At 44.3% G+C, this 25928-nt stretch overlaps 1 protein-coding gene across 4 annotated transcripts in view; it reads right to left on the bottom strand.

Moving 5' to 3' along the window:
* Positions 1-25928, bottom strand: part of TBC1D5 (TBC1 domain family member 5) — a 585769-nt gene that overhangs the window by 95764 nt on the left and 464077 nt on the right. For all 4 annotated transcript variants that reach the window (XM_040263533.1, XM_040263505.1, XM_040263514.1 and 1 more), the window contains one exon: positions 9844-9929. In XM_040263533.1, the coding sequence (XP_040119467.1) occupies positions 9844-9929 (86 nt within the window). The remainder of the gene's footprint in view (positions 1-9843; positions 9930-25928) is intronic.

Raw genomic sequence — 25928 nt, 5'->3', positions numbered from 1 at the left:
TGATCCTCAGTGTCCAGAACTACTGATTATCTCTACGGTCGACTGATTCTCAGTGTCCAGAACTACTGATTATCTCTATGGTCGATTGATTCTCAGCCAGGGACCCAGTTTAATTCAATGGAGAAAGGAGAGGATTTTACATAACTAGTATCCAACTGCTGGATACTTGGATTGAAAAAGACGGACCTCAATTTCTACCTCACTCCACACACATTGATTTGACATGGACCACAGATCTAATACAACTGTTAGCACCACACCAGTTTTGAGAGGAATACAGAGTATCTCTGGAACTTTCAGGGTTAAGTCAGCATGCCTGGGCTCCCCAAACCCTGCACACTCCAGTTCAGGACCCACCCTGCAGGGACAACTGGGAGGGAACCTCTAGCCCTTGGAATGTCTGTCTGATAAACATGTCTTTGTAGACCTCGGACCTTGAACCACAACAAAGAGTGCACGCTAACAGTGGGAATCAGGCTGAAAGTCTGTCTCCACCTGGGCCCTGCCACACGGCCTCCGTCTGACCAGGGGCCGGAAGGCAGACAGCTAATGTCACCACAGGGCTGCTCCCTGCCTGCACGAATGACCTCCAACAGAACCCCGAGGGTGCCAAGTGCTGGGCAACGTCCCCGGGGGCAGCACTTCCTGCGCGCAGCCCTGCAAGTTTCAGATGGATTGAAGCACTCCACTGCGAGGGGACAACCCTCACACCTGGCCTCTCCTGGACTCTGAGCGAAACTGCTGCCTGCGCATCAGCAGACAAAGGTGCCGCTGCCCTCAGGCCATCACATCACAGCCTCCCTGCCTGTGAGCGCTGATGGACTCAGGGTGGGCACCGGAGGCCCCGACCAGCCGCCCGCTGCTGCAGCCGCCGCGTGGCACACCCGAGGGCCTCAGGGTGAGGAAGCAGGGCCCCAGGCAGCGAGGCACAGGTTGAAGGGGGGACTGCAGCGAGCGCAGACTCTTGCGTCTCCCACACATAGAAAAGTACTGCACCCCTTCACGAGACACTGGTTTCCTTTAATTAACGGTGATCTTTCGAAGCTCTGACTACCCAGCCTTCACTGCACAAACTCCTGTGTAACCTGGCTTCCCGCTCTGCGCCTTTGCGTCAGGCCCTCAGAGTGACTTGAGACTCCTGTCTTGGACTTGAAGTCCTCAGAAAGTCTGCCAAGTAAAACACAGCTCTCAACTTTCTAGTTTGTTCATTTTCAGTCAACAACACCAACTTTTTTTCCTTTCTTGATTTTAGTCTGTATCCTTTTGCCATGATGCACCACCATAAACATGGGTGTAACAGCTTTTCCGAATTCTGAGAGTCCATCCAGTGAGCCAGCGAAGCCAAGCCCGGTCTTCAGGATCCTGAACAAAGGAGACTCAGGTGGGTCTCAGGAGATCCCACAGATGAGAAAACAAAGCGCACTGGCCTAAAGGGACAGAGCTGAGGAAGGAATGCCACCGGAATGAAGAGCTCCTGCTCATTAAAAGGCATCGTGGAGAAAATGGACAGGCAAGCTCCACACTGCAGCACATTTGTCAGACAAAGACTCCTACCCAGAACATACACAGAATTGCCACAGCTCAAGAATAAAAAGGACAAACAGCCCATTAAAAACAGGCAGACTGCGGGGACAGTCCAAAGAGGAATCACCAGTGTGCTACGAAAAGGTACGCAGGAAAATGCAAATTAATACACAGTGAGATACCATTTCATACCAGCTACAATAGGTAAAATCAGAAAGACTGACAGCAGCAAATGCTGGCAAAGATGAAGAGCAATGGAAACTCCTGAACATTGCCGGTGAGCATGGAAAAGGCACAGCTACTTGGTGAAACAGTCCGCAGGTTCTTACAACGTTGAACACACATCTATCCTGTGCACGCTAAGTTGCTTCAGTCGTGTCCACCTCTGTGTGACCCTATGGACAGCAGCCCACCGAGCTCCTCTGTCCATGGGATGCTCCAGGCAGAAGTACTAGAGTGGGGCTAGTACTTGTACTTGTAATTCTTGTACTTCCTTCTCCAGGGGCTCTTCCCACCCCAGGGATCAAACCCAGGTCTCCCAGAATTGCAGGCAGATTCTTTAGCAACTGAGCCAGAGTAATTTAATTTCTAAGTGTTTATCCAAGGGAAAGATAAACATATATCCACCAAAAACAACAATAACAAATGAAAACATCGAAACACTTGCACCAGAATGTTCACAGTGGTCTTGCTCAAAACACTCCAAATTTGGAAACAGCCCACTACCTGTCAACAACAGAGCAAAACATTTGTGGCACATTGTATGGTGGAATACAGCCCAAGCAAAGAAGGAAACTGCTGGTATATATGAAACAATATGCATGAAGTGTGAGCACATCAATCTGAATGAAAAGAAATGCATACTATGTGTCTCTACTCATGGGAAGACCAAGAAAAGGGGAAACCCAAAACGAGGGAGCAGAAATCAAAAGTGGTTGCCTCGAGACGATGAGTTGGGTGTGACCGTAACGGGACAGGAGGGGACTCTCAGGTGACAGGAATGTTCACTCCAGATACGCTGTCTTAGATGGCGGTTACAAGACACGGGTTTGGTCCCTGGGTCGGGGAGATTCCCTGGAGGGGGAAATGGCAGACCGCCCCAGTATTCCTGCCTGAGAATCCCATGGACAGAGGAGCCTGGCGGGCTAGAGTCCACGGGGTTGCAGAGAGCTGGACACGACTGAGCCTGCATGCAGACGGGCAGTATACACAGCTATCAAAACTCATCAGACTGAACACTTAGGATCTGTGTCTTATGTACAAATTATACTTACATTTTTTAAGAAAGGAGAAAGATTTATTTACTCTGCCCTAAAAAGGAGATAGTGTTACCAATTTACCTAAATTGGTTAGGAATTAACAACTCTCTTTGATACAAGAGAAAGAGCATTTCAGACACAGAAGTGCTTATAACACAAACTCCTATTTGAGCATAAAAATATCACAAAATTACATTTATATAGAAATCAGTGTCCTTTGAAATTCTGATTAGCCAATTAACTACTAATGGACTATAACCATGGACTTCTTGGCTTCATGACTCGGGAAATATTATTAGCATATTATTTCTTTACCATATTTTAGCAATAAAATACTTCAGAGTAAATATAATAAAGCCTCATTTAAAAATTCTTGTGGACCATATAATATGGAAATTAGCTAGAAGAATTTTATAGTGCCTTTTAGGTATTCAAAACAGTATTTATTTATTCAGTCGTTAAACTGCTGAGTACTAGAGACAGTGCCAGGTCCTGTGCTAGGCCCTGGGAATACGAGGATTCTGTCCCCGACATCAGCGTGGTCACTCTATAAATGCAGCTAGAAAGTGCTCGCTCATTTCACCCATGCTGGAACGCGTTCTCCACGCCAGGTAATGAGGAGACAACAGGGACACGGGCAGACGCGGGCCTGCCCTCACAAGGCTTGGCTGCGGGTGTAAGACAAACGTTGGGAGGTCTGCGCTTTCTGGGAGGACGTGCTTAGTAGGCCAGGGCCTGAGAAGAAGACTCCTAAGCAGAGGCAGACTCCAATTCCGAGAAGAGATGGACAATCCCTGGGCACCAGGCATTCTTGGGGTGAAAACGGACAGGATACCGCCCACCCTTGTTACCCGGCGCCCAGCGGCGGGAAGTGGGGACCGTCGGCAGAGCCCAGCAGAGGCTCCCTTACTGGAAAGCGCCTGTCCCCAGAGCCTGGCTTCCCGGTGGACCCCATGCAGGCATCCAGACAGGGGGGCTTTTGGGAAGGGCCCACCGGCCGGAGCTCTAACTCTGGCATCTTTCGTTACTGACGCCAGTCCGGTTGTTGCGGCTGTGACACGGGGCAGAGGGGAGCTGGGGGACCAGCACGGAGGACACTACTGCTGGTCTGGAACCCAGCTTGGCTTCTTCCGTCTGTGTCAAGGCCTCACTCAATCAAGTGGAAGCGCTAACTCTGGTGATATGAACTTAAGTAAATCAGAAGACCTCCAGTCGTGGAGCTGCGTAAAAAGGGCCACTGGATAAAGAGGCACGTGGCCTGAGGCCCTGCTGCCAGCTCAGGTGTGGATGTTTCATCACCTCTGTGAGAGCAGAAAAACTACAAAAGAAACTGTGTTGTGGCACTTTCAAAACCGAATGGCTGTGAGTGCTGTGAAAGGCTGTGAGTGCTCTGGAAGGTCGAGGCTGTGAAAGGCTGTGAGTGCTCTGGAAGGTCGAGGCTGCGAAAGGCTGTGAGTGCTCTGGAAGGTAGAGGCTGCGAAAGGCTGTGAGTGCTCTGGAAGGTCGAGGCTGTGAGTTCACTCTTACTCTAAGAGACTGCAATAGTTAAAACTATGAAGCTCCGTTCCATGAATACTCAATTGGGCATTTCAGAAGTCACAAACTCCTCAATAAATCAGACGGGTCTTTCTGAAGACTGGTCACAATTTAGATGTGCTTATTTTTATTTATAGAAGTAATTTATGGTTATTTAAGGACAAAATTGGAGCAGGATTTGAGTGTTAATTTGTTGTTCTGAGCTCAAAAGTTGAATGAATAAGGAAATGTCAATTCCCATTTTTAAAAAGAAATGTGCAGCTAAGTAAAATCAGAGCACAGTGAATGTTATCCACACACGTAATGGAAAATCTATCACGAAAATACCTAGGCACTTGCTTTTAAAGACTTAATTACAGCAATCCATGGTAAGGCAGAGAAGAGAAATCAGGCTTCTTGATTTCTAGAGATATTCTTATCCGTGAAATCACATGTCATCTTGCATCCTCATCTCTCATTTGGATAAGCAGCACAAACAGAAGTCCACTGTTGTGGACTGCGTCCAGATGTGGCATGGATTAGCTCCCTGCCCTCCAGGTACCTGCCCGCCCTCACCTGTCCTCCACTCACTCATCACCGCCAGAGGTTCCCCCATGAAGATGCGTCTTCCCTCTGGATCAGCCCCACAGCCTGTCTTGCTGCTCGGTACAGCCCCGATGCATGAACTCTTTAATAGCCTCTAAATAGCTGAGAAAGTAGTTGTGAGGCTATGGCTTAAGGGTCCAGCCTGGTGAAAACATCTTGGGCATTAAATAGCTAAAGGGGGACTTTGCCAAGGGTTTCACAGTAGGTTTCACAATAGCTACAATAGGTTTTTCATCCTAGATAAAGTAATGGCACAATAAACCAACTTCTAGAGGAAGAATGCGGTAGTTATAAGGGCTACATATAGACGTGGGAGTATTATTTAGCAAGACGATCAAGTTTGTTTCAACTTACATTCCCTAAACTGGTGACCACGGGTATCCACGCTCCTTCTGCTCGGTCACTCATTCGCTCACTCATTCAAGTCACCTTACTGAGGCACTACAGACCTGCAGCGGCTGTGTCTTCATGTGCACAGCTTGAGAGGTTTAGAGGCAAGCCTGCGCCTGCAAAGGCATCACCACAATCTGTGACATAAATGTACCCTCACCCCTTAACGTTTCCTCCTACCCTATCTATTATGGCTATTTTTATTTTTGTGATAAGAACACTTAAAATAAGATTTACTCTCTTAGCAAATCTTAGGTACATAACAGTATTGTACAGTAGATATCTAGGACTTACTCATCTCTGCCTCATTTGTTATTAATCTGCTATTTTGAAAGGTGAAAAATGGTACTTCACAGGCGTTTTAATTTGCACTTCTGTGACTAATTATGAGTTTGACCAGCCTTTTGATGTTTATTTGCTGTTGCAATCCTTCTTTTATTCAGTCCATACTATATTCAAGGCACTATTTTAGGTGCTGAGGATACAACAGACAATAAAACATGCAGAATTTATATTTCAATGTGAGAAACAATAAAAACACACAAAAAGTAGAATAAAAAGCTAAGAACACCATTTCAGGTAGTAAGAACTGCTATTAAAAAGCCCCACAAAAGCAAAAACAGTAACAGAGCAAAATAAAGGGAGTCAAGGGGTCCGTTACTTTAGACACAGCGGCCGCGGAGGGGCTCCCTGAAGAGGCGGGGTCTGCACAGACAGGCGCAGGGCGGCTTCTCAGGGCAGAGCCCGGAGCGGCGAGAGCCAGCTCACAGTTCCTGAAGGGGGCTGACCGGGAGCTAGGGGACGGTGAGCGGGCCGGGCGGCCGCGCAGACGGGGGCTGCAGAGACAGGAGCCGGGTCGCGCAGGGCCTCCCTGCAGCCCTGCACGGCGGTGGACCTGAGGCCAGGCGTGCTGGAAAGCCACTAGGGCTCTGAGCGGAAGAGCCGAAGATCGGACCTGCACTGGGAGGCGAGTTAGGAGGCCGTGGGGGGAGACTGGCCAGGACACAAGACTCAGTATCGGCAGGGCAGAGAGAGGAAACTGACTATTTCAGGATACAGCTTGAGCAGGCACGGCTGATGGACCTGACGGGTGACGTCATGGAGAGAGAGGAGCCCAGGGCGTTTGAAGGCTGGATCAGCCGGTCAAGACATTCCTGGTTAGGGAGGAACAGGTGTGTGGAGGTGAAACCAAGAGTTCAGTGCAATCAAGCAAGCCTGGAGTTTGAGGAAAGAAGTCAGGCTGAAGACACAAACGAAGGGCCCTTCAGTCACAAATGGAACCCACGCCAGGAACTGGGCTGAGGTCCTCTGGGCAGAGAAGAGTATGGCAAGAGGTGGGACAGCCCCTGAGTCAGGAGCTTGTATTTCTTACTGAACTGTGCAAGTTTCCACACATTAATGATATTATAGTTTGTCAGTCATTTCTTTTACAAATGTCTCCCCAATTTTCTGTTTGCTTTTGATTCATTGTTTAAAAACATTTCTGACATATCTGTTCAGAAACAATTGTGCAATAAAATCCGTAGGTCCTTCCCTTTGTGCCTTCTTCCATGACTTTTAAGGATCAAAAGTCAAGTAACTAGAGGTCAGACAGGCCCTTGGGTTTTATTTCTATGTTTGCTTGTTTGAGTGAACTCCGATTAATTCAGAATTTGTTTTGGTATGTGTTAAAGTTATAAGTTGATATCTTTTCAAAAGACCTGTCAAGTTCCCCAACACCATCTTTGAACTTCAGCTTGTCTGTGGTGTCTCCACACACTGCACTGCACTTGGTCACTTTCAGCTTCAGGCTCTGAAACTGCCATGGTGATGATGAGAAAGCTGCCTTCTAGTCTTTACAGTGACACTGCATACAGGAATCTCAATGTGCTTATAAGAAAATACCTCAAACAGGCTGAAGAGGGTGTGGGGCAAAAGGAACCCCATGCACTGTGGGTGGGAATGCACATTGGTGCAGCCACTACGGAAAACAGCATGGAGCTTCCTCAAAAAACTAAGAAAAGAGCTGCCGTTTGGCCCAGCAACCCCACTGCTGGGTGTCAGACAGACACACGCACCCCTGTGGGCACAGAAGCACGCCTTACAGCAGCTAAGCCTCAGACACAACTCAGATGCTCATCTGCAGACGAACGGGTAAAGAAGATGTGGTCCATGGATGCCGTGGATGCTATCCAGTCATACCAAGAAGGAAATAACTGCCATTTGTGGCAGCATGATGGGCCTAGAGATTATTCTACTAAGTGACCTAAGTCAGAGAACAACCGATGCTGGGTGACATCACCTGGATGTGGTCTCTAGGATACGACACGGTGGTGGTGGTGGAGTCGCTCAGTCGTGTCCGACTCTTGAGACCCCGTGGACTGCAGCCTGTCAGACTCCTGGGTCTGTGGGATTTTCCAGGCAAAGATACTGGAGTGGGTTGCCATTTCCTTCTCCAGGCAATATGACATAAATGAATGTATTTACAAAACAGAACAGACTCACAGACATAGAGAGCAGACCTGTGTTTGCCAAGGTGGGGCGGGGGCGGGGGGAGGGGTGGACCACGAGTTTGCCACGAGCAGATGCAGACTCATCTACACGACGACAGACAGCCAGGTCGTAGTGTGCAGCACGGGAGCCCCGGTCAGCACCCTGCGATGAGCCGCAGTGGAGAAGAACAGAAGGGTGCACGTGTGCGTAACTGAGCCACTGGTGGACAGAGAGATGAACGCAGCACTGAGTCAACCACACCTCAATATGGCTCTAAAGAGAGAGAGGCTTGTGTGAGATGATGTTCGCGCTGAAGCCACAGAGAAAGAGGGAGGTGGGAGGGGAACACGGAAGGCCCTGGCAAGCTCCGGTGGGAGGGAGAAGAAAGGGGGCAGGGGGAGAGGAGCAGACTGCTGAGCCTTTGGGAGCTTCCGTGGGAATGCGGTACCCTCTGCTGTAAACCGAGAACTCGGTCCTGTGAAAACTCACCTGGGGGCCAGGGTGGCGCACAGCGGGTGTGGGGTGGAGCCCAGGGGCCAGAGGGGACTCCTGCTAGGAAGAGTCTGCATGAAGAAAGGACCTTACCCACACTTTAAAGAGCACATCCAGCCTCCATGCTTGACACGAGAGAAAGGAAACCCAAGTGGCTAGACAGTAAGACTCCTGAGGGCAGGGATTTTTCTCCGGTTTGTCCACTCTCTGCAAGGCAGTCTGGCACTCCAGAAAAATTTGTGAAACTAAATGAACAAAAGTGACTATAGGGAATGAACCTTTTTATCTGTGAAAGAAAAATCAAATGGACAAACAGAAAAGAGCTTCAGGCCTTCCCTGGTGGTCCAGGGGTTAAGAATCTGCCTTGCAGTGCAAGAGACGCTGGTTCGATCCCTGGTCTGGGAAGATCCCACATGCCACAGAGCGACTAAATCCAGGCGCCACAAGTACCGAGCCAGCGCTCTGGAGCCCGCGGGCCACAGCTTCTGACGCCTCCGAGCCCAGAACCTCCAGAGCGCCCCACTCACTGTTGCCAGAGAGAGCCTGTGCTCGCCACGGAGACCCAGCACGGCAAAACCAGAGCTTCCGAGAGCCTCGCGGGAACTGCTCTCATAAGCACACAGCCCCTCAGAGTAAGGGGCAGGCTTCGGACAGGGACACGGGATTTAAAAATACTGCAGGTTTAAATATAGCTGTGTTCTTATAAAATCCTTCTCATCCCTTGGACTATGGGCTTCAATGTGTCAGGAATTATGTCTTTTTTTTTTTTTTTAACTCAAAGTAAGAGAAGAACATATCATGTAAGTATACTCCATCCGTGTACACTTAGGTTGCTGAGCTTCTACTGAAGAAAAGCTAGCAACAATCAAAATCCTTCAGGAAGAAAATCTGGACAACTTGCAGCATTTATCATGACTAACATTTCAGTCTTTCAGAATAAACTTCGAAATTAAGCTCTAATTTGAGATGGTTCTGGTTTGACAAGTCAACTCTTGAGACATCTGAGTATGGTATTATGAAAGAACAAAACTGTTCATCAACCCTTTATGCAAGTGGGAATTTCTTTTAAAAGTAGGATTTTAATGATTTTTTATTCCTACAGTGACCCTTAAAGTTTCTATGTATGTAATCACAAATGCACACATAAGATGCATTTATAAGCTTATTGTGCAGTTCTAAAGACAGTTGGGAAACCCAATTTTAATTTTGTTACTGAAATAATTTAAACATATATTATAGAACTGCCTCTTTTCAATCAACAGAAAGGATCTAGAAAGAGATTATACATGTAGGCATAATTTATTTTAGGTTTATTAGTGTTGGAAAAATGAAGTTGCCAAAATTCAATCTGTAACAAGTACTCTGGTATTTATTTAATTTTTATGACCACTGACATCAACATACATCCTTTTCTCACACCTCAAAGAAAAACTCAGATAATTTATTTAACAGAGATTCATTACATGCATTAACCACTGATATGCTAAAACCTGGAAAATTATTTTCAGCAAATGCGTAACATCTCCTGACAATCTCCAAGAACATCTTAGTGACTCAGAACGTCCATCAGAGAAAGAGGACTCACCGGCTTTTATTTACGAGGTCTGCTCCTCGGGCTTTGTAATAATCCAGATTTGGATGGAACTGGTAGGTCACTGGTCTTGGATTTCTCTACAGAAAAAAAAACCAAGAAGTTAAAATGTATAAAATTATATGATTTGTATATTAAGACAAAAAATGATGAAACGATCGCTTTTATACTCTTAAAGAAAAAAATACATATAATAATGATGTTTAATAATTAATGTGCTTGGGTATTTTTTTCATTGTTGAAGTTTTGCCCTAACTTATCTTTGTCTGATTAAACACTAAAATTATTTAGTACATTTTACTTTTACCTGTCTCAGGTCACACTGATTCATTCCTTCCATTAGATTTCAATAATTTTGATCAGTTTCAATATGCCTTTCCAAAATACAATCAGATAAAATGACAACAAAACTGAGGTATTATGTAAGATGTAACACCAGTACAATCTATTCTTAGGGCTAGGAGACACAACAGTGGTTAAGAAAGCTACATTTTGAAGAAGAGCAAAAACCAGTTTTTGACAACTAGGATGCTAAGTACGCCCACTAGATGGCACACTGAGTCTTTCCTCTTCTAAAATGAATGTATTATTCTGGAATTCGGCAATTCTTTCTAAGTTAGCAGTTTCTATGTCATCTGTTCTTACATACGAGTTGAATAAGTGCCCAGGTAGTGGACATATTATCAGGGTACCACCACAATACGAAAGCAAACTGCCCAAAGCACATTTTTATAAAAGCAGCAACACACTGCACTTTCTGGCATTTAATATTATTTATAAACTTGCAGAAATGTTCTTGAATCATTAGGTTGGGTGTGTCTATTTAAACAGGTTGCTATTATTTAATGTGTCTATAATTTGTAAGTATCAAGTTCCTCGGGCAAATAAAAATTAATCAAATACACTTCTATAAAAACACACTTTTTAAAAAATGTAACACGTTAATAGCATAACCTGAATATCATCACCTCTAAAAGGTTAAACTACATATTTTTCATTAAGAAGTTTTTTTAAAACAAGTAAATGTGATCCAGTGTTTACCTAAACATGTAATTCAAATTAATAACTTGGACCTTGAAACAGCACGCCCTGTCCTTTGAGAGAACCAACTAGACACAGAAAGGCTGAATTTTATTTTAATAGAAAATTATCAACATGCTTTCATATCAGTCCTTGGAGACATAACCCCAAGGCACAGATATACTTTCATGTAGGCGGGGGACATAATTGCTAAGGTTAAATAGTTTGAAATTCATCAAGCTAACAAGCTGCATCTTAAGGCCGTAATGGACCTTTTCTTTTTCTGCTGAAAAGAGAGTATTTACACAGCTCAACCCTTTCATATCTCTTCCAAGTCAGCCCTAATCATCTCACAAAAATGACAATCCCTTGATTTAGCTCCAGCTACTACTCCACTGGTTTGGTATTCAGCACAGCTCCACAATAATCAGATCTGAATCGCCTTGATGAAGATAACTGATGCCTCCATGACTACCGTACTATTAAGCCTAACAGTGCAACTTCTCGCTCTCTAGGAATTACACAGGTTTCCTTGTGGTAGCTGATGACAACCTGGACCCAAGCATAACGGAAAAATGAAACAGGGGTCAAAACCACAGTGCATTCATGATTTATTTTTAAAATTAACTTTCCTAAGAGTATCACTCACGACCAGTTTTGCTCCTTATTCTCAGTACTTGGAAACGTTTCATTTTTGCTACTATAAAAGGCTTTTCTTCTCTGACTTTCAATAAATTAATAAAGGATTCTGTTACCTTTTGCTAGAAAACAATGAAAGAAGGGGGGGCACCGTGCTGTTTCTTGAAATATCTTTATAAAGAAATGACAGCAATTCAAGACATGAAGTGCCGATCCACCAAAGCACTTAAAGCCATTATTAGGAATGATGATCTAACTTGAACATATGAATGAGGCTCAAGTATGGCTTTCACCGAGGTCTATTTAAATTCCTAGGAGACTTACTAGTATCAAATGAAGAGGCGGCTTAAAGTGACACCACACAGGGGTAGGAAAAAAAAAAGAATGAAAAGATGATGTTGAAAAACAGTATTTGAAATGTAAGAAAATAAAACCAGAGGTTACAGTTGAAAGTTATTCAACAGGATTTTCTATCTGCTGTCACTAAGACATAAGTAGGTACACCACGGACGTTCTAGACTAGCACAATCCCACAGACGTATAATGCTGGTCACAAATGCAAGCTTCACATGTAATGTAAAAGTTTCTAGCAAGCCACATAAAAAAAGAGAAAAAAGACAGAGTGAAAGTACATATAATAATATTTTGTTCCATTTGACTTATCCAAAATGTTGACACTAAGAACATGTAATCAGTATAAAAATTGAGACTTTTACATGCTTTCTTCTGTATAAAGTGTTTGAAATCCAGCATGTATTTTACAGATAGCACATCTGAGTTTGGACCAGCCACACTTGAAGGGCTCAGTGGCCACAAGAAGACTGCAGCCACTGTAATGAACAGAACAGAACCAAATGTCTGATATGTAAGTAAGGCAACATGTGGCTACAGAAATCACATATATAGACACATATTTATAAAAGGCACATACTTTTATACAGTAAGATTCAGTACTGACAGTTCTTTAATTCACCTATAATGCTTCTCTTTTAACACATTATTGACTGAGAGGTTTTTGCAGAAACGAATACCCGTGGCTGGCGATTTATTAAGTGAATCTCGAAATGTCTCAGGTCAATAATGTTTGGGTAACAAAAGACGTATTAATATGTCTCTGGTCAATAATGAATTAATTCAGTTACTTTTGCCTCTTCTGAATATAGTTTTACAAAGTTAAGAAATTTTAGAGCAGTAACTTCTCACTCAACTATGTACTAACATAAGAGGTGGGATGAGATTCCATGAGCAGAAGTCTAACCTTATGCAGTGAAATCATTTTAAAAGTAAGAAGATATTTGTCTCTCTTGTTTTAAAGAATTTTTTTCCAAACCAAATAGAAATATAACAGCTTTTAATTCTTACTTTTTACAGACCTGGAATTTTCTCTAAAATTTAAGAGCCACTAGAATTCTACACACATAAGACTCTTTATTTAAGAAAGACCAGACCCCACGACAGTTGTAAGATCTCATTGTTCGGGACACGTGATGTCGACAACTTTAACCTGGTAAGTCTTTGGCAAAGGATTGGGACAATTAGCAATTATTTTAAACCCATTTCACACAGTCAAGATTTCAAGTATTGTAAGCTTTTCCAAGCCAATGTGCATTAACAAAACAAAACAACAACAGCAGCAAAGAAACACCACTTTGGGGGGAGACTTTTTCATCAGAAGATGGTAATCCTAACTTACAGTGGGTTGTGTACAGAGACATAACCACTTACGTTTCATGCCCTGAGAAGTCGACATAACTACACGTGAAAATGCAGAAATCACAAGCTGAATTCACCCTGGATTTACTGTGCCTTCCCTAGACCAACCTGGATGGACTTGAAATAAATCTTCCACAAGACTGCAGCTAATTTACTTCCCAGGTACCATCCCCTCCTCTGTTAACAAGCTACTGGAGCTCGTCCGTCTGAAGGCTTTCTCTTCAGCAGCATGAAAGTGAAGTCACTCCGTCGTGTCCAACTCTTTGCGACCCCGTGGACTGTAGCCCGCCAGGCTCCTCCGTCCATGGGATTGTCCAGGCAAGAGTACTGGGTTGCCATTTCTTCAGCATCGTACATTATGGCAACACAGGAAGAAAGCTGAGACTCCCACCCTCGGGACAGGTGAGCTGGAACTTGGGGAGGCAGCCTAGAGCCCTGTGGGCCAAAGTACTTAACCGAAGCAGGATAGATAATGGCAGAAACTAAAGTCCTAGAGGGAACTACATGGGAAAGACCGGACCAGGCCAAACGCGTGTGATACTTCTGAATTTTCAAAGTGCTTTTGTTAATTTGGCATGATCAAGTCAATTTACAAGGAATGCCTAAATGACAGCAATCGACGCTAGGGACAAAACAGACTGAATCCTAACCTCTCCGTTGCAGTTAACATCCTTCACTTCTGAGGTCCATGGGATAGACAGTAAGCTGAGCCTTCGTGTCATTTCAGGTGAGACGCTCTCTCCCTTACCGAGTGTGACCTCAGATGGTGGCCCAGCCCCTCTGCTCTACTCTGTGACAGACGCCCTTCCCTGCCACTCCTACCCTCGCAATAATGCTTCCGGATTTCATGTTCAAACTCACTTTTCTAGGGTAGTACGTTGCTTAGGTGCTGAGTTGTGTCTGGCTCTTCTGTGACCCCGTGGACTGTAGCCCGCCAGGCTCCTCTGTCCTTGTGATCTCTGAGGCACGAATCCTGGAGTGGGTTACCACTTCCTTCTCCAGGCGATCAAGCCCACGGTTCCTGTTGGCACTGCTGTACTGTAGGTGGATTCTTTACCTCTGATCCACTGGGGAAGCCCCAAGCGCACCACTAAATGGCAGTATGCGAGTCCTTCAGTGCTGACCCACACCAAGTACAGCTACCACCAGAAGCACACTCAACCACAAGGTGAAATGTGACAACCTTCTGAGCCTGGTGAGGTCAAACTCATCCACAAAGGGCATTACAGACAGAACACTCTAGACTGACCCCCCAACTCTGGTCCCTCACCTGCGGTTGACAATCTCCTTTCGCACCGTTAATGGGAACTCCAGAAGGAGAAGAGTCCGAGGGACTCATCCCGCTCGAACAACGCAGCGGCTTTCAAAGGCCTGGCGCTGACAACGCATGGAACTGAGCAGAGCAGGAGCGGCCCAGGGCCAGCGACCCTGGCTCTGGCGAACCACCAGCAGGGGGTGAGGAAGGCTCAAGTTCGATGTGAAACACGCAGGGACTGCGGCAGGCCCACCGTCTGCTGTAGGGGCTCAGGCTGCCTGGGGCGGAGGCGAGGGGTCGGGAGTCAGGGAGGTTCGAGTCCACTCCACCCACGCCTGCCTGTGGAGGACTCACAGCCCTGGTGCTGATTTCCTCATCTGCAAAACTGCAGAAAGGGTTAAACCGGGCACTGGACATAAAGCGTGGCACAGTGGTGGGCACTTTGGAAAAGCTCCAGAAAACAGAAGCCAGAATTCCCTTCTGATACCCCTGAACGCTGATGAGCAGGATGTTGACAGTAGATCAGATCGTTTGACTGACTTAAAATCCACAATGGCCAACTGGTAGAGAAAGCAGTGTTCCATCCTTCTGATAACCATCAAGAAACTTAGGGCAGGGCTTACCAAACGTTCCATTTGTTTTAGAAAAGTAACACATATTTAGGAACATATATTGTACACATTGGGCCTCATACGTGTGGAGAAAATCTGTCTTACAAATCAGAACAGGAGTGTGTATACACATACCAGTTTTTAAAAACTGTAAACCACATTCTATTAAAGCACAGTTGTTTGCCAGCTAATGAGGTTAAAATAATTAAAGGGATTTCCTACAATATGTCCAAATTATTATTGGTTACAGTTTTTACATTAAATTAAACTGATAAAATTCCTGTAGCATTTGTCAAATTGAAAAGGTTGATTTATATTTACAATGTAAATACAATGTCTGTTTGGCATGAAGAAAATGTTTGCCAAATGAAGAATTACTTAGTTTTCTTTTCCCTGATACCTTGCTACCCACTCTTAATTTTTAGCACGCCAGATTAGAAAAGGGGAAAAACAAGGCTCAGAAGGAGAAACAGCACTGTAGAAATATGTCGAACGTTTCTCTTTGGTGAAAAATGAGACTCTTATTTTAGTGAATATGTTATTGCCTCAATGCTGGGGGAAAAGCAACCGTCATTAGAAAAACGAATTGCTCAGCTGTTTATAAGCAAAAAGCTCTGGGGGAATTTCTCAGGACCCCAAAGGCAAAGCATTACAGGGTTATGCAAACATATGTTGCAGGTGTTTTAGGGGAGACAGGTGGGCAAACCTCAGCCCTGGAAGAGGAGTTGTTTTAATACGCTGGAGCTGAAATGAGGTAACCTAAACACATCCAAGTGCACGGGCCGCCACGGCACCAGTGAACTGGCGCTGCAGAGCAAAAACTCTCCCTAAAATAATTTTCTGGTTAGTGCCAAGCAAACAGGATTTTTCCCTTCTTATAGTTTTATGGAAAACAAACACTGCCAATTACTTTTTCTTTTTTTTCCAACTAAAGGTATTTTAAACCTGGAACAAAGAACAGCCTGAAATAGCGATAATTACCCAAAAAAGATAAGGATGAAGTATTGTTGCCTTTATTTAAACAAATATTCCTAAGGAGACAGTTTGTTGTAATATCCCCTCTTTGGTTCACTAGGCAACATTAGATTTATCATAATTCTCCTAAAGCCTAAGATATTTCTATATTAAAATGCTAATTTTGTCTTTTCTTTTGCCTGTAATTAAAGCTGGGGAGATTTGTGATCTGATATTCACTGATTGCTAGAGGGTCCACAAAGGTCTCAGCATTTCTGCTTCTTATTGCCACATATGGCCCTCTTCATTACAACTAGAGTAACACAGAGGATCACAAAGGCAGACGTTACAATCCTAAATGCTCACAAGATTCCCTTAAAATATGTAAATAAATAAAATAAGTGGTCTTATGTAGATATTGCTATCAAATCTAGACTTGCATTTTATTTCCTTCATCATTTATCCAAGAGCTGGTTTTATTTTCCTATTACTTGCTACTAATACTGATTTTACTGCATGTATTTAGGTATAATAGTATATGAGCCATACCTGCCTTATCTAAACCATTTTTCCTTTTTTTTGAACAGCCCCATACCATGAATTAAACGCCAAATACTTGTAAGTTCACAAAACACTGGATTCCCAAAAGTAAAATCTAGTTTGATTTTTAATAATATTCAGAAATCTAAAACGTGGATACAACACATACACCAAGTGAACATAGATTTTTTTTTTTTTTAAAGAAAACACACCTTTTCAACAGCGTTGTAAATCAGAATTTCATTTCAGGATCAGGATTACAATGACCCCTGGCTTATATGCTAACAGTTCATATGTCTTTTTGATAAGAAATATATATTGCAGATATTAGATATTAAGAATCTTTGGGCAATTGACAGAAAAATTTAGGTACTTTCAATCTATGCATCTACAGATTAAAACAAAACAATGTTAAAAGGCCTTAAAAGTAAAAAGGAAGCCAAGCCGTGAACTGGTGAGGACACAGACAGGCGCTCTGAAGCTGCTCCAGCCTCCGTGGCATGCTGGGCAAGCCTGCTCCCTGAAGCCACAGCCACAGCCCAGCTCGGCAAGCCCAGACCTCAGACGCAGAGGGGCGCTGAGCCCACCCGAGCGCTACGCTCCACGGTAGCCTCGACAGTCAACAGACCCAAGAGAAATACGTCTTTTCCTTCTTCCAATGCATTTACAGTTGGAATTTAGCATGGAGGACAAGGCCAGATTAACATGCCCCCCCAGTATAAATACATAAAGAACTATGGAAAAAGGTTCACATTTACCCATTTTTTTTGTGACTGACATTGGGCCTCAAAACCCTCTTTTCTGGCAGTTGGTGAGCTCAGTTCTGAACTCTTCACCTTTTTCCTTCCCTGACTATGAGCAGAGTAGGGCAGGAGCCTGACTTCACTGGTTCAGACACATGGAACCCCATTTATCTTTTCCAGAGAGTGAAGGTTCCCAACTTTCAATCATATAAAGAAGAGAACGGAAAGAAGAAATCTCAAAAAAATCCCTAAATATTCCAATTTGGGAAAGAGACTTTAAGGAACTAAAATCTCGGATATAAAAATTACCCTTGCAAGTTTTTATTTTTAGAAGTGCTAAAATAAGTTTAAACAAATTATCATCAAGACGAAGCAATGTACACATGGCTTTAGGAGTTCTGAATCCTTAAGAGTGAGTCCATGTGACCCCATAGGACTGAGAACCCTAATTTGAGACATTTGACCCCACCTTCCTTCCCTTTCCTGCCCTGCTATCTTCACTGCCCAGGGAACAAAAGCTGAGCTCCTGCACACGGAGGCCTGGCAAAAGAAAGCCTTGCATAGCACACTTCTCATGCAATTTTGGGAGTCACTTCAATGAAAAAACATCCTGCAATTAAAAATCTCATATAAATAGACTCTTACTACGGTCATTCACTTACAGTCTTTTTTGTGTGTGATACTTTCTAGGATAACAATGAAGCATACATACTTCATTTTGAATTTTGAAATGTCCAAGTAAAGAACTCAGAAACCAAACATAGCTACAGATTAGAGTTTTATTTTCCTGAGTGAGGCCAATCTCCATTTGAAAAAGTATGTCAAATTAAACCCAGAAACGCCAAGAAATGGCCCTAGAGATGGACTCTTCTTGCCTTCTTGATTGTTTTATTCCAGATTTCATTGCCACTATAAGAACGCTGACACCAGGTGTTAATTCTCTTAAGAGTGGAAAACATCATAAAAGTAGGCCCTCTTCAATCAGTACATTCGACGCAGCCCAGCATTAAAAGCAAAGAAAGGCCCGTGGAGCAGTCCCTCAAGTGACACCAGTGCTGTGCAGTCGCCGAGTCGTGTCTGGCTATTTGACCCCAGGGACTGCAGCACAGGCTTCCCTGTCCCTCGCCATCTCCCGGAGTTTTCCCAAGTTCACGTCCACTGAGTTGGTGATGCCATCCAACCATCTCATCCTCTGTCTCCCTTTTCCCCTTCTGCCTTCCGTCTTTCCCAACATCAGGGTCTTTTCAGTGAGTAGGCTGTTCGCTTCAGCCTATCCATGCTATGGGCTCTTGATCACTTTGAGCCATGAACTACTCTGCCTTCTGGTGAAGACTTTGGTCCCCTTTTCAGAATAATGCTTTTAAATACACAGGAGAATACATAGGATTATAAAGGAAGAACGATAATACTGAAACGCAGTAACTGAAACACTGAACCAATCTGTAACACTGCGTGTGCACACGATGTCAGGTCTGACTCTGTGGCCCCGTGGACTGCACCCCACCAGGCTCCTCTGTCCACGGGATTCTCCAGGCAAGAATACTGGAGGGGGTTGCCGCTTCCTACTTTAGGGGATCTTCCCGACCCAGGGATCGAACCGGTGCCTCCTGCGCCTACTTACTGCACCTACAGATGGATTCTTTACCACTAGCACCACCTGGGAAGCCCCTATGACACTGTAAAATATGCTTTTAGATTAATTATTAAGTAAGATATACATCTGATTTGATCATGACTATGATTTAAAAGCAGTGATGACAAATGGTATTTTTACCAATATTGTAAAAAAGGAATTGTTTGCAGAAATCAACAAAGATGATCTTAAAATTCATATGGAAATGCAAGTGACTCAGATTTGCTGATTTCAAAACACTACAAAGTTACAATCATCAGGGTAGCACGGCACTAGCATTAGGGCGGACGTATAGATCAGCAGAGCACAACTGAGCGTCCAGAAATGAACCCTTACGCTTATGGTTAACTAGTTTTTGACAAAGAGGCAAGACAATTCAATGGAGCAAAGAACAAGCTTTTCCAACAAACACAATTAATGCCCAAATGGAAAAGAATGAATTTGAATCCCTATCTCACACCACAGAAAATCAACTCAAAGTGGATCACAGACCTAAATGGAACAGTTAAAACTATCAAACTTTAAGAATGAAACAGGAGTAAATCTTTGTGATCTTGGATTAGGAAGTGATTTCTTAGAAATGACAACAAAAGTATAAGTGATAAAAGAAAATATTGATGTTAGGCGTCATGAAACTTGAAAACGTTTGTGCTTCAAAGGACACCATTAGGAAAGGGGAAAGATGATGGACAGGTGAGAGAGAGTATCTGCACAGCCCGTCAGATGAGCCTCTTGTCTCTCGGAGATGTGAACAGCTCCCACCACTCTGAATAAAACGATGACCTGGTTAAAGACGCACAAAGGGCCCAAAGAGCCGTTTCTCAAAAAACCACAGGAAAAGATGCTCAACATAATGAGTCGCCAAGGAAATGCAAATCAAAACCACAGTAAGATACCACTGCACACCCCTTCAAATGGCTGTAATAAAAAAGGTACAAGCGCTGGCAAGTGTGCTGAGAAATGTGAACCCGCCTTCATACATTGTTGGTGGGAATGTAAAATGGTGTAGCCACTTTGCAAAACAGCTTTTGACAATTCCTCAAAATGCTGGATGTAGAGTAAGGAACCATATGAGAAATAAAAAATATTTCAAAAAAAAACCCCTTGCATGGGAAATGTGCATAGCAGCATTATTTTTAATAGCTACAAAGCTTTTGACTGTGTGGATCACAATAAACTGTGGAAAATTCTGAAAGAGATGGGAATACCAGACCACCTAACCTGCCTCTTGAGAAATCTGTATGCAGGTCAGGAAGCAACAGTTAGAACTGGACATGGAACAACAGACTGGTTCCAAATAGGAAAAGGAGTACGTCAAGGCTGTATATTGTCACCCTGCTTATTTAACTTCTCTGCAGAGTACATCATGAGAAACGCTGGACTGGAAGAAACACAAGCTGGAATCAAGATTGCCGGGAGAAATATCAATAACCTCAGATATGCAGATGACACCACCCTTATGGCAGAAAGTGAAGAGGAACTAAAAAGCCTCTTGATGAAAGTGAAAGAGGAGAGTGGAAAAGTTGGCTTAAAGCTCAACATTCAGAAAATGAAGATCATGGCATCCGGTCCCATCACTTCATGGGAGATGGGGAAACAGTGGAAACAGTGTCAGACTTTATTTTTTGGGGCTCCAAAATCACTGCAGATGGTGACTGCAGCCATGAAATTAAAAGACGCTTACTCCTTGGAAGAAAAGTTATGACCAATCTAGATAGTATATTCAAAAGCAGAGACATTACTTTGCTGACTAAGGTCCGTCTAGTCAAGGCTATGGTTTTTCCTGTGCTCATGTATGGATGTGAGAGTTGGACTGTGAAGAAGGCTGAGCGCTGAAGAATTGATGCTTTTGAACTGTGGTGTTGGAGAAGACTCTTGAGAGTCCCTTGGACTGCAAGGAGATCCAACCAGTCCATTCTGAAGGAGATCAGTCCTGGGATTTCTCTGGAAGGAAAGATGCTAAAGCTGAAGCTCCAGTACTTTGGACACCTCATGAGAAGAGTTGATTCATTGGAAAAGACTCTGATGCTGGGAGGGATTGGGGGCAGGAGGAGAAGGGGACGACTGAGGATGAGATGACTGGACGGCATCACGGACTCGATGGATGTGAGTCCGAGTGAACTCCGGGAGATGGTGATGGACAGGGAGGCCTGGCGTGTTGCGATTCATGGGGTCACAAAGAGTCGGACACGACCGAGTGACTGGACTGAACTGAACTGAACTGAACAGAGTGGAAACAGTCCAAATGCCTACCAAGTGACTAATGGATAAACAAAATGTGGTATATCCATAATGGAATATTAACTGGCAATAAAAAACGAAGAATCGCTACATGCTACAACATGGATAGACGTCAAAAACTACGCTAAATTAAGGAAGCCCGCCACCAGCTCCCCCCACCCCTGCCAAATACTGTATTACACAAAATATCTAGAATAGGCAAGTCCACGGGGATGGGAATCAGATGAGTGGTTGCCTAGGGTGGGGTGGAAAGAGTTTTAAGTGGAGGGAGAAAACTAGGGTATGACTGATAAGGAGTACAAGGGTTCTTTCGGGAATTATGAACGTGTTCTAAGGCTACAGAACTCTGTCAATATAGTAAAAATCATTGACCTGTATGCTTTAAATGAGTGCATTTTTATTGTATGTAAATGACATCTTAATCAACCTGTTAAAAACAAAAAATATGATATGCACTGGTAAATGAATATACACACACAGACACACATTTTTTCCTGGGAGGAGAAATGGATGGATGCATACGAAGGGGGACTAGGTAGACTTTTATTTTCTTCTGAATTGAGTATATAGTTGATTGATGGGCTGCCCTGGTTGCTCAGCCAGTAAAGAATCTACCTGCAAAGCAGGAGACTCAGGTTTGACTCCTAGGTCGGGAAGATCCCCTGCAGAAGGGAATGGGAATCTACTCCAGTATTCTTGCCTGGAGAATTCCATGGACAGAGAAGGCTGCCAGTTACAGTCTGGGGGTCGCAAAAAGTAGGGCACGACTAAGCAACTAAGACACACAGCTGATTTACTACCTTCTGTCAGTTTCCGGTGGACAGGCAAGTGACTCAGTTACGCACATGTATGTGCACACACACACACACACACGCACACACATATATCCTTTTTCAGGTTCTTTCCCATTATAGGTTATTATAAGATAGTGAATATAGCTCGCTATCTTTGTTGTTTATCTATTTTACCTATAATAGTGTGTATCTGTTCATCTCAAACTCCAAATTTATCCCTCTCCCTCCCAGAGACTTTTGTTTTTGTTGTTGCTGTTCAGTTGCTCACTCGTGTCTGACTCTTTGTGGCCCCAGGGACTGCAGCACGCCAGGCTTCCCTGTCCTTCACAGTGTCCTGGAATTTGCTGGAACACATGTCCATTGAGTCAGTGATGCCATTCAACCTTGTCGTCCTCTTCTCCTCCTGCCTTCTATCTTTTCAAGCATCAGGGTCTTTTCCAATGAGTTGGCTCTTCACATCAGGTGGTCAAAGTACTGGAGCTTCAGCATCAGTCCTTCCAATGAATATTCAGGTTGATTTCCTCTGGGACTGACTGGTTTGACTCCCTGAAGCCCAAGGGACTCTCTTCTCCAGCCACACAGGGCACCGATTCTCCGGTGCATTTCAGCATCAGGCCTCTCAGTGAGTATTCGGGTCGATTTCCTCTGGGACTGACTGGTTTGACTCCCTGATGCCCAGGGGACTCTCTTCTCCAGCCACACAGGGCATCGACTCTCTGGCACCTTTCAGCATCAGTCCTTCCAGTGAGTATTCAGGTCGATTTCCTCTGGGACTGGCTGGTCTGACTGCCTGACGCCCAAGCGACTCTTCTCCAGCCACACAGGGCACCGATTCTTTGGTGCACTGTTTTCCTTATGGTCCAGCTCTGACATCTGTGCTAAGTCGCTTCAGTCGTGTCCAACTCTCTGCAACCCTATGGACTATCGCCCGCCAGGCTCCTCCCCCAGTGGGATTCTCCAGGCAAGAATCCTGGAGTAGGTTGCCATGCCCTCCTCCAGGGGCTCTTCCTAGCCCAGGGATGGAACCTGTGACTCTTGTCTCCTGCACCGGCAGGTAGGATCTTTGCCACTCGCGCCACCTGGGAAGCCCAACTCTCACAGCAGTACATGACTACTGGAGGTAGGGCAATACCAATACAATATCGTAAAGTAATTTAGCCTCCAATTAAAATAACTAAATTTATATTTTAAAAAAACCATAGCTTTAACTGCGTGAAACTTCATCAGCAAAGTAACGTCTCTGCTTTTTAATAGGCTGTCTAGGTTTGTGATAGCTTTTCTTTCAAGGAGCAAGCGTCTTTTAATTTCATGGCTGCAGTCACCATCTGCAGTGATTTTGGAGCCCAAGAAAATAAAGTCTCTCATTGTTTCCCCATCTATTTGCCATGAAGTGATGGGACCAGATACCTTGATCTTAGTTTTCGGAATGTTGAGTTTTAAGCCAACTTTTTCACTCTCCTCTTTCACTTTCATCAAGAGGCTCTTTAATTCCTCTTCATTTTCTGCCATAAGGGTGGTGTAATCTGCCTATCTGAGGTTATTGATGTTTCTCCCGGCAATCTTGATTCCAGCTTGTGCTTCATCCAGTCTGGCATTTTGCATAATGTACTCTGCATAGATGATAAATAAGTAGGGTGACAATATACCGCCTTGTTGTATTCCTTTCCCAATTTGGAACCAGTCCGTTGTTCAATGTCTGGTTCTAACTATTGTTTCTTGATCTGCATACAGATTTCTCAGGAGGCAGGTCTAATATTCCCATTTCTTTAGGAATTTTCTACAGTTTGTAGTGACCCACACAGTAAAAGACTTCAGCACAGTCAATGATGCAGAAATTTTTGTGGGATTCTCTTGCTTTTTCCTGTGATCCAATGGATGTTGGCTCGTTCCTCTGCCTTTTCTAAATTCAGCTTGAACATCTGGAAGTTCTCGGTTCACATACTGTTGAAGCCTGATTTCAAGGATTTTGCGCATTACCTTACTAGCATGTGAATTTGTACTCTGTATTTTTTTACACGGCTGTCATTTTCATATCATGCATCATATTACTCCACTCCCATCTGACCATCAATGGGAGTTATCTCCACCATGAGTTTACTGGTAGGGATCAATTCTGATTTCTTATTTATACTGCTACTGCTGCTGCTGCTAAGTCACCTGAGTCATGTCCAACTCTGTGTGATCCCATAGACGGCAGCCCACCAGGCTCCCCCGTCCCTGGGACTCTCCAGGCAAGAACACTGGAGTGGGTTGCCATCTCCTTCTCCAATGCATCAAAGTGAAAAGTGAAAGTGAAGTCGCTCAGTCGTGTCTGACTCTTCGCAATCCCATGGACTGCAGCCCACCAGGCTCCTCCATCCATGGGATTTTCCAGGCAAGAGTACTGGAGTGGGGTGTCATTGCCTTCTCCGTCTTATTTATACTAATTTGCACTAAACTAAAAATAAAGCTTAATTCTTTAGTTATACTTTATATAAACAAGATAAAAAATATTTTATATCCTTCTCAGCTTAGATTTTGTACTCTAAAATCATTACATCACCTAAGTGGTAGATTAAACAGGCATGAAGGACAGCTCCTGACTCTGGCTGAACTTGCTACTCTTAGCAAAAGTCTGTCAGACAGCATTAGGCTGACTTTGTTTAGCCTGCCTCTATGACCTAATGCTTCCCTGGGGGCTCAGAGGTTAAAGCATCTGCCTGGAAAGCTGGAGACCCGGGTTCAATCCCTGGGTAGGGAAGACCCCCTGGAGAAGGAAACGGCCACCCACTCCAGTGCTCTTGCCTGGAGAATCCCATGGAGGGAGGAGCCTGGTGGGCTGCAGTCCACGGGGTCGCGAAGAGTCGGACACGACTGAGCGGGGTCACTTTCACCTTCATGACCTCGTGCAGGACTCGCTCTTTTCACAGAGGCCTTTGAAGATCTGGAAGGTGAGATGCCATAAGGCTGACCTTTGAAGGTCATCCAGAAGCTTTAAATGGCACCAACTGCAAGATTTCACCACACACACACACACACACACACACACAGGCACACACACACACACGCACACACACACAGGCACACACACACACACACGCACACACACACAGGCACACACACACACACACACACAGGCACACACACACACACAGGCACACACACGCACATGCACACACAGGCACATGCCCAAAAGGGAATCTTACAGATCTGTCAGTAACTCTTTGCGATTTTGTGATCTCTGAAATATACTCTCAATTTCAATTATCTTGTTCAAATCTTTCAATACTCATCTCTCCACAAAACTCCTAAGCTTCAATTTCTGGCATTAATATTTCAAACCACTTATTAAAACCCCAGGCATCCCTGAGAGCTCAGTTGGTAAAGAATCCATCTGCAATGCAGGAGATTCCGGTTTGATTCCTGGTTCAGGGAGATCCGCTGGAAAAGGGATAGGCTACCTACTCCACTACTCTTGGGTTTCCCTGGTGGCTCAGCTGGTAAAAAATCTGCCCACAATGTGGGAGACCTGGGTTCCATCCCTGGGTTGGGAAGATCCCCTGGAGAAGGGAAAGGTTGCCCACTCCAGTATTCTCGCCTGGAGAATCCCACGGACTGTATAGTCCATGGGGTCGCAGAGAGTCAGGACGTGACTGAGCAACTTTCACTCTCACTATCAGAACCCTAGACCTAGGACATAAAACATCTGGGCTGAGCGAGTTATATCATTCTGCCTCCCAGGACTCCTGTGGCAAGACCCCACAGCTCCATGACCAGGACCCTCACTGTGGTTCAGAACTGTCTTGATTTTTGCCTTGACTATATCAAGTCTTTAATCTTGTGCCCGCTGATACACATAATAACCCCTCAATCACCTTCGAAAAATACAGGTCTGAGGTTTTTTTTTTTTTTTTTTTTTTACTTCCCTCCCTTAGTTCTGAATCAAGTCTCAATTGC

This window comes from Oryx dammah, unplaced genomic scaffold, assembly GCF_014754425.2.
Source record: "Oryx dammah isolate SB20612 unplaced genomic scaffold, SCBI_Odam_1.1 HiC_scaffold_2, whole genome shotgun sequence".
NCBI classification, from domain to species: domain Eukaryota; kingdom Metazoa; phylum Chordata; class Mammalia; order Artiodactyla; family Bovidae; genus Oryx; species Oryx dammah.
The sequence above is the reverse complement of the archived record's forward strand: the minus strand, read 5'-3'. Positions and strand labels throughout refer to the sequence as shown.